Source organism: Dermacentor variabilis, chromosome 7, assembly GCF_050947875.1.
Source record: "Dermacentor variabilis isolate Ectoservices chromosome 7, ASM5094787v1, whole genome shotgun sequence".
In the NCBI taxonomy this organism is placed as follows: Eukaryota; Metazoa; Arthropoda; class Arachnida; order Ixodida; family Ixodidae; genus Dermacentor; species Dermacentor variabilis.
In genome coordinates, this window is record NC_134574.1 from 109,623,212 (window position 1) to 109,638,803 (window position 15,592).

General features: G+C 48.5%; 2 protein-coding genes across 3 annotated transcripts in view; both read right to left on the reverse strand.

Moving 5' to 3' along the window:
• Positions 1 to 404: 404 nt before the first annotated feature.
• LOC142587018 (uncharacterized) overlaps positions 405 to 15,592 on the reverse strand; it is a 34,578-nt gene continuing 19,390 nt past the window's right edge. Inside the window, exons 2-3 of one of the 2 annotated variants that reach the window (XM_075697892.1) lie at positions 3,442 to 3,790; positions 405 to 780 (exon numbers count right to left, since the gene is read on the reverse strand). In XM_075697892.1, the coding sequence (XP_075554007.1) occupies positions 527 to 780; positions 3,442 to 3,769 (582 nt within the window). In that variant the 5' untranslated portion in view covers positions 3,770 to 3,790 and the 3' untranslated portion in view covers positions 405 to 526. Of the gene's footprint in view, positions 781 to 3,441; positions 4,315 to 15,592 lie in introns of those variants that run through there. The other variant, XM_075697891.1, reaches the window with a different exon arrangement.
• On the reverse strand, positions 6,858 to 15,549 carry LOC142588782 (uncharacterized). Its single transcript, XM_075700601.1, has 3 exons — positions 15,247 to 15,549; positions 11,978 to 12,308; positions 6,858 to 7,612 (listed from the first exon to the last, which is right to left on the reverse strand). The coding sequence occupies exons 1-3, from the start codon at positions 15,547 to 15,549 to the stop codon at positions 7,134 to 7,136; spliced, it is 1,113 nt and encodes a 370-aa protein (XP_075556716.1). The 3' UTR covers positions 6,858 to 7,133.

Sequence of the window (15,592 nt, forward strand, 5' to 3'; positions counted from 1 at the left end):
TTGTCGTGCTGTCTTTGATCGCGACGATTTCCCGACAAGCGGCGAAGTGCAATCGCCCAAAGTGTCACAGAATGTTTCCTCGCGACTTGGGACACACATGTAGTACTTTAGCCAGTGCGCGCCTTATCCTATATAGAACCGCAGTCATTTATTTCGTTTAAAGCATCGAGGGAGTCAGATAAAACACAACATACGCAACGTTCATTAGGTGCGCGGTCAGGTGTGGTGCTTTGCTCACTGGAAACCGCAAACCGCTGCGAGAAAACTTAAGCTATATAGAATCAAGACGGATGTCCTAGTCAGGCAGCTTATCTTGATCCACATAGCTGGTCCACATAGCTTGATCCACATAGCTTGATCCACATAGATCAAGATAAGCTGCCTGACTAGGACATCTGTCTTGATCCACATAGCTGGCGTATCAAAGATGAACTTTTACGCGTCATAACACGCAACACGTCCAGGTTGCTGAATTCGGGCGTCAGCGCAGGCAAAGACCTTGAACGCGCGCCTCAGCAGAGAAAGCCTACGAAGAAGATGCCGGGATTTGGACGACTGCCGAGCTCCTTCGCAGGCGGCGCCACTGTCGCCTCCTCCCGAAACGCCAAACCTTCTGGTAGGTGAGGTAGACGAGGGCGGCGAGGATCAGCAACAGCGCCGCGAGAGTGACGGACAGGCAGAACACCCAGTCGGGCCCCGACCCGCGCTCCGGTGTCACGCCGGCGAGCCGTCGAGGGTGTTCGTCCTTTTGAGGCACGCCGAAGTCGGCCACCACGAGTCCTAACAAAGAAAACCGTCGAAAGAGCTGCAAGAGCGAGTTGGCTCAACCACGCGACACGCGAGAAATGTACTACACGCGCGGTTAGGTGGGAGACGGTGAAAACGCTGCTTACGCGGCAGGGCAGCTTGACTAGCCCCAGCCCATCACCCTAATAACAAACAAGAAGGTACACAGGAAGCAGAAAGTGCACAAAAGAAACGTACATGTTGATTTTCAGAATACAGACAGTATACTAGGACCTTGATATTGAGTTGCACAGGTGGCTTTTGCACCCGTGCACCTAGTTGCACATATAGCATATTCCGCACAGCAATCCCAATATCGCAGTTCTAGACAGCACACGTGTTTCTTCGATTGATAATTTCCACCTGTTGAGTACACCTGTACAGTGGCGTAGCTAGGTCGTCTGGCACCCGGGGCCCATAGGTCTTCTGTCACCCCCCCCCCCGGGTATAGCCGGCGGAAAGAGGGGTGTCTTCAGACGTATATGACACCCCCTCCCCCCCCACTGGCCCCTTGCACCCGGGGCCCACGGCCCACCGGCCCCCCCTGCCCCCCTGTTGCTACGCCACTGCACCTGTAAAACGGAAATGCAAGGTCTGAGAGCCCCTGTATGTGCGAGAACAAGGCACATACCAATAATATGTGTGCCGAGAAAGGCAAAAGTTCATAAAATTTGGCTTCAGAAAGCTGCAGAGTGGCATATGAGGCTTAATAATTAAGCTACTGGGCAAGTTGTAATCGCAAATCTCAGGTTGAGCGAAAATACGCAAAACAAAGGAGTTAAACACAGAAAAGAACAAAAAAACAATATCAGCGCCTTGCCAATGTGTCTTTCTTTTTTCGTTAAACTCTGCGCTGAAGGCTATCGGGTTATGAGGGACGTCGTTGTGGAGGTGTATTAGTGGGTGTAAACCTGTTTTTCCTTTGAAAAAAACACGCACCAAGATAAAACCGCATGCATGTTTCATCTTTCCGCCTCGATCCCAATGCGGTCACAGCGAGCGGCTATTGAGTCCTCGACCTCGTGCCCAAATGAAGAACTTCGTAGCCAATAAGGAACCGTAACAGGTGAAGAAGCTATGAGATTATTCGCATACCACGAACAACGGAGGAAATCTTACGGTGCAGCCATGCAACCACCATAGAACTCACGTCAAGGTCAGGCCTTGAACGGAGATTCTGCTGGCAGAAGTATGTCTGCCAACACGCCCAGTTCTCGGGCTATAGCTTCGCGGATTTCGCTTGTCTAGGTTTGGTGCGTTTCCCATGTAGTCATAAGGTTGTCCATGCTAGTCAAGAACGCAGTGAGGCGGTGTCACGCGGTGTCGCCAAGATCTAGCGCACAATTTCACAATGGTGCCGGCCTTAGCAGGCCTTCCTCAAAAAGTTATCGGCACGCGGCCATAGGTAAACTGGAGAATATACCGTGCGCCCCAGCTAACGTTAGCCAAGCTTTCCAAAGAAAAAATTATTTAAAAAACACGGTGCAAGATACGATTATGATACCTATGGTGATCGCTCGTCAGAGGTTTGAAGACCGAATCCACCGCAGGTCTTACAATAGCATTTGGACCGCGTTTTTCACATCTGTGTTTCTCTTATCAGCTTGGACAACTAATGTTAGCTGGGACACTCTACATAGTGAGTGTAGTGAGAGCTTCTGCTCGTAAGCTCTGGAAGAGCAGCATAACGTGCGTGCCGCATTAAAGACTACGTGTGCTAATGCTCCGAAGTGAACTCAGTTGAACGAGTTAAAAATGAATTTGCGGTACAGTTTCATAATCATGAAGGGATCCCAATGCAGGGTCCCAACATAGGCGCAGACGCAACACGGCAGCAAGGCGATGCGTGTCCAGTCAAAGACTATCACCACTCTCGGCGAGATGCGGCATCGAAGCAGCCTAAAATTGGTAGCTGGCGTTGCTTTCTTAAGAGGAAAACGCTACTTACATTAAACAAACGATTGGAGGTCTGGGTTTTAAAGGGATGCGTGATGCTAAACGACAAACAAACGTTATGATATGAAAGAAGAGAAAAGGCCGAGCGCTGGCTTCAACTTATGCATTACTCGAAAACGCGCTCACACGGCTTCCGCGCCAGTCAGTGAGCATGAGGCAAAGCAAACCTGAACAAAAAAAAAAGATGTTTGTTCTGTCGGACGCATCAGAAGTCAGTGCGTTTCAGCGTCTTCTAATTCTCGCATCCTTTCAGTGCTGTTTCGGTCAGCACACTCTATGAATTAAAGCTGACTAGCCCGCTTGTCAGCGTTGGCTAAATGTCTCAAAATGGCGCAACTACATGTTGGTTTCCGTCTTGTATAGATACGACACTTCAATAGATATATCTTGCATGTGGGGGAGGGGGTTATGTTGCAATTGTTGCTGCAGTGACATCTGTGCCGTCATACCTTTGCTAAATGCTGGTCCACTAGCCCTGCCCCTCTGACACTGGTTTGACTTTTCACAAGTCTGCTAACGCAAAAAATAAAAAAAAGAAGAAGAACGTCAAAGTGTGGTCTTGTGTGGTCAAAGTGTGGTCCTTGGGCAGCCAAGTTTCACCTATGTTACCCGGCGCCCAACTTGTGCTCGAGGCCTTTACTCCGGTATTATGTTTCAGATCTACGAGCAGCACCAACCATACGAAGCCAGGATCCTTACCAGCAGCTTCATCGACTCCCCACTGTTCGTTGGGGACGTCTGCTGGCAAGGCCGCACCGGGAGCCAAGGCAGCTGCGCACGACATGCCGTGAGGTGGAACCGAAGCGTAGGAGCATGGACAGGGAGGAACGCATACAGCTTCAGGGACAGGCTGCGGTGGCAGGGGACAGTAGACGTTGGCCAGGCCAGGTTGAACTGGCCCGACGAGGTGTGCCGCGCCGGGAGCGGTCGGCTGGACCGGCTGTGGATAGCCAGTCGCAGCAACGCCTGTCTGGAGCGGCTGGGCGCTTGCTCCGGGAGGTGCGGTCGATGGCCAAGGCTCGACCATCCTCGGTGCCTCGGAGAATCGCTGGAAATACATGACCTTTTAGAAGCTTCCCACTGGGAACCGTGCTGTTGCAGGCTCGGGTCCTCTTCTTCTTTCGCTTAGGATGCTCAGCTCGGAACGGGCATAGTGCATTTTCTTTAATTTCTGCTCGAGAATTTATTGCGTTAAGAAAAAAGAATATTAGAAACACAGCTTCGTCTTCTCGGATCAAATATGAGTCGGATGGCAGTTACTAGCTTGCTGTCTTTGTGTGCCTCAACTCTTGGGCACCACCATGAATTCGATGTGTTTCTCTTGTTTTGTTTTTCATTTATGCTTTCATTTTCATAAACTCGTTCTCACCAGTCTGTTTTACAGCGAAGCTGTTTATTTATAGCTGGCGGCGATTTTCTGTGCCAGCGTGCGTGGTGCTCACACAGAAACACACCACAGCTGGAATGCTTTGTTTTTGAGTTCCCGCGCAGCAGAAATACGTTTTCTCGTATATTCGAATTGCAATCAGAAGCTGTCATGTCTGCAGGTTGTGTGTAAGTCGCACTCTACGAAGTTTATGAGGCATATTTCCTTGAGAAATTCCGTTAGTTCAATAACGCATTTGCGCTAGGCGGAGGGCCTACTAGAATAAGGCTGTGTGCTCTGCTTACGGTACCAGCATTTAGCGGCCGCGGCGCCTCACACAGAACTCAAACGGCAGCTGAATCGGCAATTTTCAAAAAGGGGCCCTGGCTTTCAGTTTCCGCGTAACACATTTATGTTTTCTCGTATATTCGAATAGCAATCCGAAGCTATCATGCCTGCAGCTTGTGTGTATGTCATGCTTTAAGCGTTTTTCTGACGAAATTTACTTTCAATCACTCATTTAGTTCGATAACACACTTGCGCATAGTGTAGGGACTAGAAGAATGAGGAAGGATGCTACACTTCCGCACACATGCGGGTCCTCGTAACGTGCTTCGCTTGTCGCAGTGATGATGATGATGATGATGATGATGATCTCATGGTATGGCTCATACCCACACTGGGGGATCGACAGTGCTTGTCTAACGTCTAACACCCGCAACGGCTTCGCTGTACATCCGCTCTCACAGGGCGGAATGGAGGCGGAATTTTGTTTTCCTATTGCTGTAACCTTTCTGATGACGAGGATTGCAGTTTATTGGCCTTTTATCGAATGTTGTTAAAATTCTTTTACATTTATTGCTTATCTCATTCTCAACTCAGCTGTTCTTGGTTAATCTCCCAGAGGGGGCATGTTAAGTGCGTAGCGCCATTGGTTAATCTCCCAATGGTGCGCCGCACCTTCCGCCGGAGGGTTCCTGTGGTGGGACCGCGAGTGTTTCGCCTAGGCATATGCAGCTTCGTTGTAATAAATAGATAACTAACTGTACATGTGTTAAATGCGTAAGCATTCTTATGCCTACCCAGCAAGAAATTTGACCGTCCGTCACCTAAGACGAATGTAATGGCTCATACCCCCCTTAAACAATGGCTCGTAAACCACGCAGTAGGGTTATTGTGGTCGGACCGCGAGGGTTTTGCCTAGGCATAAGAAGCTTCGCTGTAAAAGTAAAATAACACCGACATTACATTGGTATTACGGTCTCATTCGCAGGACACACTACCGTCTCCTGGGTCCAATGTATTGGTATATTGTTATGATACATATTCTTGAATGTACTGGCTGATATATATGCAGAGCCTAGTGGTTAGTTGCACTTACCCACAGTGGGGGATTGGTCAAGAACCAGGTAGTTCCATATAACAATAAGAAAAAAGAATTGCAACGTAACTGTAAATAAAATTGGTGAATAGGTATCGGAAGTAATAGGTAAGATTCTAGCTTATGATTTCAACTGGGAGCCTGTTATTTAAATGTGGTTATCGTCGATGCCTTTAACATATGACAGGCACCCTCGAGGGGGCATCGGCAAAAGTTCGCAGTGGAAATATAAGTTGTTGCAGAAATTCTTCCTTCCCCTTAACTTAGTGGTTTGTACTACCTGTATTTAAATAATAATAATTATAAGTTCTAAAAACATATTTGAAAATTGATCATGCCCATTTTTGATGAAGCCGCTATATTATCTTTTTAATGTATTCCAGTGTTAATAATGAGGGCTAAGGAAAGGATGTTTAACATTCCAGCGTACCTTTGCAATGACTTTGGCATGCACAATCTGACGCACTTCCTTTCGGGCTCGACCAATGGTGCTACCGCCATAACGTAAAATACTAAGTACTGAGAGAGGAAGGTCAATACACAATAGGGGTCACTCTTGGTAGGTCCTTCTATCGGGGTTATATTTTCGGTAAAAGAGGAAGAAATGGTCCGGTGATTCCAAATCCCCAATCCCCACATGACGCACAAAGGTCCGATAGTGCGAACCCGCGCCTACTCACGTGCAGGTTTATTTGCGTTATTCGACACCGTAGACAGGTAACGGTAACTTCGCATTGCCGTGAAGGGCCCGACTAGACATTCCCAGGCAACGCTATAAAAGTCTGGAATTCAGTGGAGCCCCCCCCCCCCCCCCAACAGCGGCTCATTTTATTCAAGCAAGAAATTGTTGTCTTCGGTATCTTGTCACCGCCATCAGGGCATGGTTCGGTATAAAGAAACCTGCGGTACCACCGACCGCTCCCTTTGCCGAATTTTCTGCAATCGCATTAAGTCCACAGTGTCCATGTACTGACAAAAAAAAATGGCCTAACCTAAGGTGGAATGAAAAAGTGCAGCGACCGGTGTACATGTGAATTATTTGTGTTTTATGCAAAGAATCCGTGAGAACTTTCATTGTAAATGTTAGTTAGTGTACGTTTACAATTGTTTGTTTGTTTTTTTAAGCTTTTCTTGTGTGCAGTGTTCACTACCACAAGTGTGTGCAATCCCTCTTGTAGGTATGATACATGTTTTGAGGCGACGACGAGCATGAGAACCACTACCAAAACAACGTAAACAAGAATTTACATATCTACCCATTACTACTACAACGCGGCATGCATTGAGCTAAGAGCGTTAAGCTGCAGTGAAATAAAGAAGTCGACCACAGGAAATTGAACAAGTCAGCTACAGAGAAGAGCTTGAAATGATTTATTTCGCGTCATTTTGTACCAACAATCCGGCCGTTGGCCTTACGTTCGCGCGAACATAACAAAAAAAAGCTTTACTTAACGCCGATGCCTCATATTCTGAGACTCGCGAAATCTTTTCGCAGTAGCTATAAATTAGCCGGTATTCCTGCAGGCGGACCACCAGCATCGACACAGCTCCTTACGTTCGGCGCACCAAAGGACGGCTACGCCGTATATTTTCGTACGATAAATTCCTTTCACACAAAAATCGCCATCCAGAGCGTCTAGCTGTTCAGCAATGGGCGTCCAGCGACGCCATGGACGCATACATCACGCCGGCCCTGTCCCGGACAGCTTCCAGCGCGGGCTGGGGACTGCGGAACATCTCGGCCAGCGTGGACACCAGCTGCGGGCCGTACGAGCACGGCGAGGCGACCAGCTCGACGCCGTAGATGCGGTGCGCGGACCGGGGGCTTCCCGAAGTGGAACCGAGCCGACGCCGAGCCGCGTCGTCGCCCATGGCCAGGGCCACCAGCTGGGCCACGACCACGGCGACCGAGAAGGCGCGGGCCTCGTGTTCGGCGGTCGAGACGGCCGCGTAGACGGCGGCGAAGTCGTCGTCCGGCCGCAGCAGCAGCGACCACAGGGAGCCGGGCAGCGAGGTGATCTCGAAGCGGCGCCGGTTCCACGCGAGCCCGTTGTTGAGCACCAGGTCGGTGCGGCGCAGGTACACGTTGAAGAAGTCGAACGGCTCCACCGCCAGGCCCTGGCCTTGCACAGGAGGAGGACGCGGTGCGAGGTCACCCGTCGGAAAGTTGTGTTCCTCACTGATCCCTCCCGTTTCGGAGATTGCCGTTAGCCAACTTGCGCTGTTCCTTACAGACATCTCCCCTGGTGTTCTTTGTATTACAGTTTGTCATGTTTTACTATGGGCTTTCCGATAACGTTGGATTGCATAATTTTTTTTTCATTAAAGGAGGAGGCAAGCGCGCTCCTCTCTTTTGTTTTGCACTAGACTTGTGCCTGCGTACCTCTGTAAAGCACCAATGATCAAATAAACAAAACGAATGAAATGAAACCAGCGTTTAAAAATTGCGGCGGAAACCGTCGATAGTGATTGTCAGACAGCGCTATAGCTTTTCCTTGGAACTCACTGCAATTTCGTTGAACTGCTACTTCAGCACGCGACTTTCCCTCTACGTCCTCCCTAACCACAGTCCCCATCTCACACCTTCGCAGCCCCCTCGCCCCACTGCCTATAGTTATGTCACGTCCGATCGGGCCGCTTTTCCCTATATACCATCTCCAGGATCGGCCCAGTTCGCTATTACACGGTTTTCCGGGATCGACCCGCTCTAAAGCGCGAGAGCCCGACTGGGCACAAGCGCCACACCCCGGAGAGGAAAACAAAGGTTTGCTTTCATAAAGGAATTATGCCCCCGAAGACGCGTATTTGTTGCAGTGGGGATATTTAGACACCATTTGTCGTTTGGTCGAATGCGTCATTACGTGGCGAACTGGCACATGCTTACGTTTGACACACATGACTGCATAAGCCAACCCACTGCACAGTTTGTCCCAACTATCGCGCACCAAGATTTAAGAATATGCGAATGCCACGTAGCTGGAAATAACCAAGGTAATGTTGCTTGCGGTCGCTTGGAGATACTCAGAGCTTTTTTTTCACTCTGACTAATTACATAATTAGTGTTAATAAATTAACCAAGTTCTCGAATATTATACTTAGACGAAAGTGTCGGTGAGAAAATTTTACAATGACATGAAAAACTTCCGACACAGCTTTCTGTTGCTCAATACGTGTTACATAAAAGTGTTTTCCGAGCGTGGAAGAAGCCCTCGAATACGCGCAAAATTGTCGCGCGGCTGGCCGCTCGAGGCACTTTGCGTGTATTCGCGGGCGTCTTTCATGCTCAGATACCTGCCTTTATGTAGCACGTATTGAGTAACAGAAAGCTGTTATCAGGTGTTTTCCATATTGCTCTAAAATTTTCTCACTGAAGCTTTTCATCGAAATATAATTAACGAGTTAATAATGAAACGAATAATTAATTACTACTTTATTAATTGGTTGATTGCGTTGGCTTATTGCTTGGTTGATTACATTATTAATTATTTATTGTATATTTAATTACTTCATTAACTAACTTAAATTACGTGATCAGGCGCAATGCAATTAAGAAAATAATCTGAATATATCCAAACGACGGCAAGCAACATTACTTGTTTCTTTTCAGCTACGTTGCGTTTGCATATTTTTCAGTATGGGCGCATGATAGTTGGGACACTGTGTACGCGCTGTCGCGTCGATCACTCTCCCTCTTCCCATCCCTCTCACTTCTTCACAAACGCCTCACCATGTCCTCTTAATTCCTTTACGCCCCCTCAACACTATTCTCCTCGCACTCCTTCGGGACAGCGGCCCCTTCACAGGAGGATTGGATCGTCGGAAAGAAGCCTGAAATGCCTGTCTCAGGGATGAAGAGGTTGTGTGTGTATAGTATATCAGTACAACGGGCGAATTTGCCTTGCTAATATGACACGAATATCGAATTGTGACATAAGGACGCAAATGTGAGTTTTGGGCTAAACCTAATTCAATACAGGTGGTTAGCAGGATTAGTATAATGAGATTGTTTTCGTTATCCATAAAACATTGCTTGCTTCAAGTCTTTCCCTGGTAATTAAATCAATCGACCAATCGTTTCTCACTCTCAAAACTGTATTAAGCATTCTAATTATGCGTTTAATTGAATTTCATAACTCGCTTAACAGTCCTGAGATGCGATTCACATATTTCGTATGACTAATAAACTAAAAGCATCCCCTCTTTCTGGCCCCACTGTTTCATTCCTACTTACTGATTGAACTACAATCGTGACCGCAACCGCTAGAACCACAATCACCACGGGCGCTATAACGTAAAACTATTCCAAACTTTTCTATTCCAATTCTGCAATCAGCCCACCGCGATTGGTCAAAAACTTTTTGGACCACCCCCACTTCACCTGCCTGTCACATGACGTCACGAAAACCGCGACAGCTCCCCATCTGATATGACGTGTACACACTGGTTATGCATAATTTGACCCAACAAAACAAAATAGTTATGTCTGATTCGACGCCTTTTTGCCATTCGCCCTCGTCTATTGGTTAAAAGATTTCGGGCTGCACCCACTTCACCTGCCTTTCACGCGATGTCACAAGACCACAAAAGCTTAGCGCGTCAAACTGACGCGTACGCGTTAAAGATGCATTAATATGCCGAACAAAATTGAATTTTCTTCTGAATAGCCGTAGGCTGCCCCGTTCTGAAAGGAATAAAAGATGGCTGCCGCCGATCGCTCCGGCACTGGCTACTCGCCCCTGCCGGAGAGCACGGGTTTATTTGCGTGTAATAAAACTTTTTGGGTGGCCGTGTAACGTTTTCGAGAACTTTCTGCACGTTTTCGACCTTGTTCTGCCAACTCTTCTTTGCAGAGGATCCGTTTTAGCGTCATTTTTAAGCTTCCGTTGCATGACGCAGCAATTGTCGACGAGCCACCACAAGCTAAGAGAAAGCGGACAAATCGCAGACGCCGGCACCACCCTCTTCATCCGGTTATCAATATTCAGTGCACTTGCTCGGCCCCATCGAATCCCTCTCCACTTGAGCATGCTCCTCGCCTCTTGTGAACCAATTGGATAAGACAAGCCGCTCAATGCAGGCAATGTTATTCGTTTTTTCAAACAAACAAAAGTGACCTCCTATGAACGAGGACAGCATTTGATTGGTTTGTTCCGACAACCTTGCGGGTGACCGCTCGACGCTTGCTTCGGCGGTTACGCAAATTTGACGTGAGGAGATTGGAATAAAAACATATTGGAATAGTTTTACGTTATACAGCCCCAGTATACTGCCGCCATAGCTGCTTCTGCTTCTATTACTACTGCTATCACTATTATTGTAGTACAATAAGTGTTGTTAGTACTAACACTGTAGTGAAAAGATAGAGTACATCAGCAAATTGCAATCTTTTTTCTTGACCTGTAGTACATGCTTACGTCCCGTTTTCGCTCATCTCCGAGCGCTTGATTGCAATCTAATAATGTTTTCAAGTTTTGGTCTGCGGCCTTCAGGCCTAGGCTTTAAAGTAAGCTTTAGCCCAAGGCCAACTCTGATGGCCCTATTGGAATACACGTTAAAATGCTCTCACCACAGAACCGCTTGACTGATACGAATTAAATTCGTTGCGTTTAAGAAAGACAGCGGCACTTAACCCTCTACAGATCACGGATATTGCATATGTTGCCGAAAGCTTGTGGAAAGAAGACTGGTAACACTGCACCAAAGACACATATCGTAGTTATTTAAATTGAACCTGTTAGAGCATCTCAAGTGGAAAAATTTATATGAGTTTACAGCTTTAAAAAAACAATATGGGGTTTTACGTGCCAAAACCACGATATGATTTTGAGGCATGGCGTAGGGTGCGACTCCGGAAATTTGGACCTCCTGGGGTTCCTTAACGCGCACCTAAATCTAAGTACCCGGGTGTTTTCGAAAGCATTTCGCCCCCATGGAAATGCGGCTGCCGTGGCCTGGATTCGATCCCGCGACCTCGTGCTTAGCAGCCCAACACCATCGCTACTAAGCAACCGCGGCGGTTGAGTTTAGAACTTCGCTAGAATTGTTACAGTGTTCAAGAGTGTTCGAAAAGTCCTGAAGCAGAAATTTACGATATACTTCACAGCTATGTATATCACAATATGTCCGCTTTAGATGTATTATTAGATGAAGTTTACATGATTGTGACGTCAATGTTTATTGCTGATTTAAAGAGTTGTTAACGTAATGCTTAATTCCCTTTCATTTTCATTTGCAATATTGAATAACTTTTTATTTAGGAAATCTGTGGCATAACTTAAGATTCACTCCTTGCAACCACTAAGCATTAACTTTATTAGAAGTGCAGCAATTCCCATCACTACCGGTGCTGTGAACGCCGAGCAAGACTAGTTCTTCGTTCTCACGTGTACGGATAGGGGCTTCCGCGAGCTAAGCCTCAGCCCTTGCGCACGCCAAGTACTATTAACGTTCGGGCGTGCAAGGTCGTCCGCGCGCTCACGTACGCCGACCTCGGAGGTAGATGAGAGCCGAGCACAGCTGGCGCAGGAACTTCCACAGCTGCAGCTCGTGCACGCAGAGATCCCTGACGGCCAGGATGCCGGCGAAGTGCTCGAGGCCGTCGTCGGGCGAGAGGGTGACCAGGTAGACCTGGACGCCGGGCGCGTTGTACACCACCGCCAGCACCGACAGCACGTGCGGGTGGTCGAGGCGAGCCCAGTGCCAGAGGTCGTCGTCCTCGAGCAGCCTGTCCGCGTTGTAGTTCGACGCCCTGTCTCCCGAAAGGACAACGAAATGGCGCCCTTCGCTGTGCGATCCAAAGTCTTTTCGACGACCGACTTTCTATGACCTACAGTTCAGTCTATACCAGCTAGCAGCCGATTCCCTGTGTAAAAGGGCACGTCGCCGTCTGTTTCGTGTTTAACGCGATAGCGTCAAGGGCCCCGAGTCGCAGAAAACCCGGCGTCGGCTTCGGCGGAGTTGTCCGTGAGCGAAAATTCCCGTACATATTTAGGTACATGTAATACGCCACGCTCTGCTGTATGACATGCGGTATATGCGGGTTACACTGCTACACCATTCTGTCAATAAAGTGGGTCATGCCTTGTCTTACATTCTTGACAAAGTTATTCCTCGGAATTATGAGAATGACAGCCCGCAAGATTTTCTCGGACAAATGTTGAAAGCGCGGAACAATAACCGAAACATAAAAATGCCGTAGCTTTTTTGGCGCGGCTGTGCGCTACCTCCGGGATCGGCTCGTGCAAGCGTTCCTACCAGAAAGCTCGGCTTCGTGCACAGCGATCGCGGCCAGCCTTTCCCGGCAAACATTACGGTTACATAAGCGGCAGTTGCCGGGAAGCGTGAGAAGCAGTCAGGGATATTTGAACGCTATCGCGTTGCACTCTTAAATGTGAAGCTTGAGCGTCCTCCACGCTTTTTTTTTCTTCGTTTTGTCTAGCGTTCCTGCTAACATACTGATCTTTACTACCTTGTTCTACAACGTCTTTGAAGGCGTGTTTTCAAAATGCTCCTCGATTCTGTAGCTGCTTGTCTGATGAGCATTGCGTTGTATGCTAAAATGTAAAGAGCAGTGTTATCCTTATACTCTCATATAACGGCTTCTTCGCACGTTGTTATCATCATCACGTTGTTATATCATAACGTCTAGCGTTACTCTACACTCCATCATACATGGGCAAAGTTTCTAATCTTGTCACTCTTCCGGTTATCTAATGCTCTTAACTGTATTTCTCTTCTCTTGGAACCCCGTTGCGTCCTCTTACAGCTATCATTCAAATGATAAAATCGATAAAATGCGAACCACGTGGCCGTGAAGGCGACCAGGTTACTAACACGCAGGACACTTTGATCATTAACAGCGCAGCGCCGGTTCTTCTAATGAGCGTTGTATGATGTGATCGAGAGAAAAAAGAAAGTGGGAGTTTGTTCTCGCATATACATAACCAAATACAGGTCGAGTTAATTGATATAGTGGGTGCTCGGAGAGGTGCGTGGATTGCGTTTCATATCGTGCTCTATATATAGATATTCTGTGCAATCTGCAGGCGCACACACAAAAAAAGTCTTAGTGTTGAAAATGTTTTACATATTTCCCGATAATTTCTCCCAAAACCCGTTAGCCTCCCTCCTCTTCACTGACCTAGGCAACAGAACGGTCCAGCTGCCGCATGCTGCATACTTCTCAGTTGTCGCGTTATGCTCCTAGTGGACTCTCACTTGCGTGTTTGGTTTTTGAACATTTTCCCCGGTCGCTCTGTACATATGGAACAGCATCTATAGCGTCAACTTTTTCGTCGCTTAATATCTGAACCAATCACCCCGCCTGCTATTTCGTAACATCCGATTGGAAAGGCCTCTCACGTTTCGGCAGCGCAAGCAAACTTTGCGTGTTGCGTCGATCACGCGGTAAAGAGAGAGTGCTCAAGGTATTGCGCCGACGTACACGATCGCGAAAACAAGTGAAAATTCAAACAGAAGCCCGGGTGCCCGTTTCCAAGAAGCCTCGTGGCCCGCCCATGCAATGACGTAGTACGTGCGGCGCTGCCGCGTCACACGCGTTGAGCCAACGCCTCCTAGATAGCACAAGGCCGGGGCATTCGACCCGTGACGTCATGACACTTTGCCCGATGGCCATAGAATCAAATGGGAACGTTCCCAAGTAAGCCGTGGCGATTTTGGCGTCACCGCTTTCGTCACGCCAGGCTTGGCAATGGAAATTTCGGGCCATGTAGCATAATGTCATAAGGCAGAGTGCACAGACCTGCGATATAGGAGGCGCTGATTGAGCCTACAGCGCTCCAATAGCCAGCAGCTGCGCGAACAACTCGGGAATTACCGCGAAATGCAAAGGGTAAAACAGGCTCTGGAAATGTGCTGTGCAGCGAAAATTACACGAAAGGAAGGAAGCCGGGCTGGCAGTGGTGGGTGTTGGGACAAAAAAGAAACATTATGCAAAAAGCATCGACAATGATTGCCAACATAAGCGAATAGCACGAACGAACGAACGAACGAACGAACGAACGAGGGAGGGAGGGAGGCAGACAGAAAGCGAGAGAGTCTGAGAGAGAGAGAACGAATAAACGAACGTTTTCTTGTCGAGTCCAACCACGACCATCGGTCATTACAGACCACCGCCCAACAATGAGAACAGCCGAAAGAGCCAAAGAAAGTTGTTCCCCTTAAAAGGTGCGTAGGCCCTCGGCTTCGATAGAGAACGAGACAGAGAGAGCAAAGCAAGTTAATATTTTAGGTCGCATGAGCAGTCGTCAGGGTTGTCATCGGCCACGAGAAGGCCGGAAAGGAACGTCGCTTGCGTGCGCTATAGTGCGAAGCAACGGGAGAAGAATGTGGCGGGAAGGGCAGGTCGCCTCAGCACACCATTACTGTCTAGCATTTAATTTTCTTTTATCTCGCGACTACCGACAGACTACCCGCCGTGGTTGCTTAGTGGTTATGGTGTTGGGCTGTTAAGAACGAGGTCGTGGGATCGAATCCCGGCCGCGGCGGCCGCATTTCGATGGGGGCGAAAACACCCGTGTACTTTTAGATTTAAGTGCAGGTAAAAGAACCAAAGGTGATCAAAATTTCCAGAGTCCCCCACTACGGCGTGCCTCATAATCACATCGTGGTTTTGGCACATAGAACCCCACAATTCTTTTTTTTACCTATAGACTTAGGAGGATCACTGCGCGCTTCTGTGCGCGTTTAACTTGTGTCGTACAATCAAGAACCAGCAGAGCGCGGCGGCGCACCTGACCGCCATGTAGGACTTCCGGTCCAGCGTGCAGCTGATCCAGTAGGAGTGGTGGTCGGACTCGGAGAAGTAGCGCTGCAGGCAGAAGTTGACGCCGCAGCCACTGAAGTGCACGATCGAGAAGAGGCAGGCCCGGCGCCTGACACGCTCGGCGAAGTTTTTCGTCAGGGCCTTCCACTCGGGCAGCGAACGCGCTGACACGAGGCAGAGCCGGCACAGTTCTTGCAGGCTACACACGCGAGGGTGCGAGAGTCGAGCGCGAACGGAGCGGACGGCGCGGTCTAGAAGCGGCTCGACAGCGGCCATCTTGTGGATGCCTCTTCTTCTTCTTCTTCGTCGTGGTCGTCTG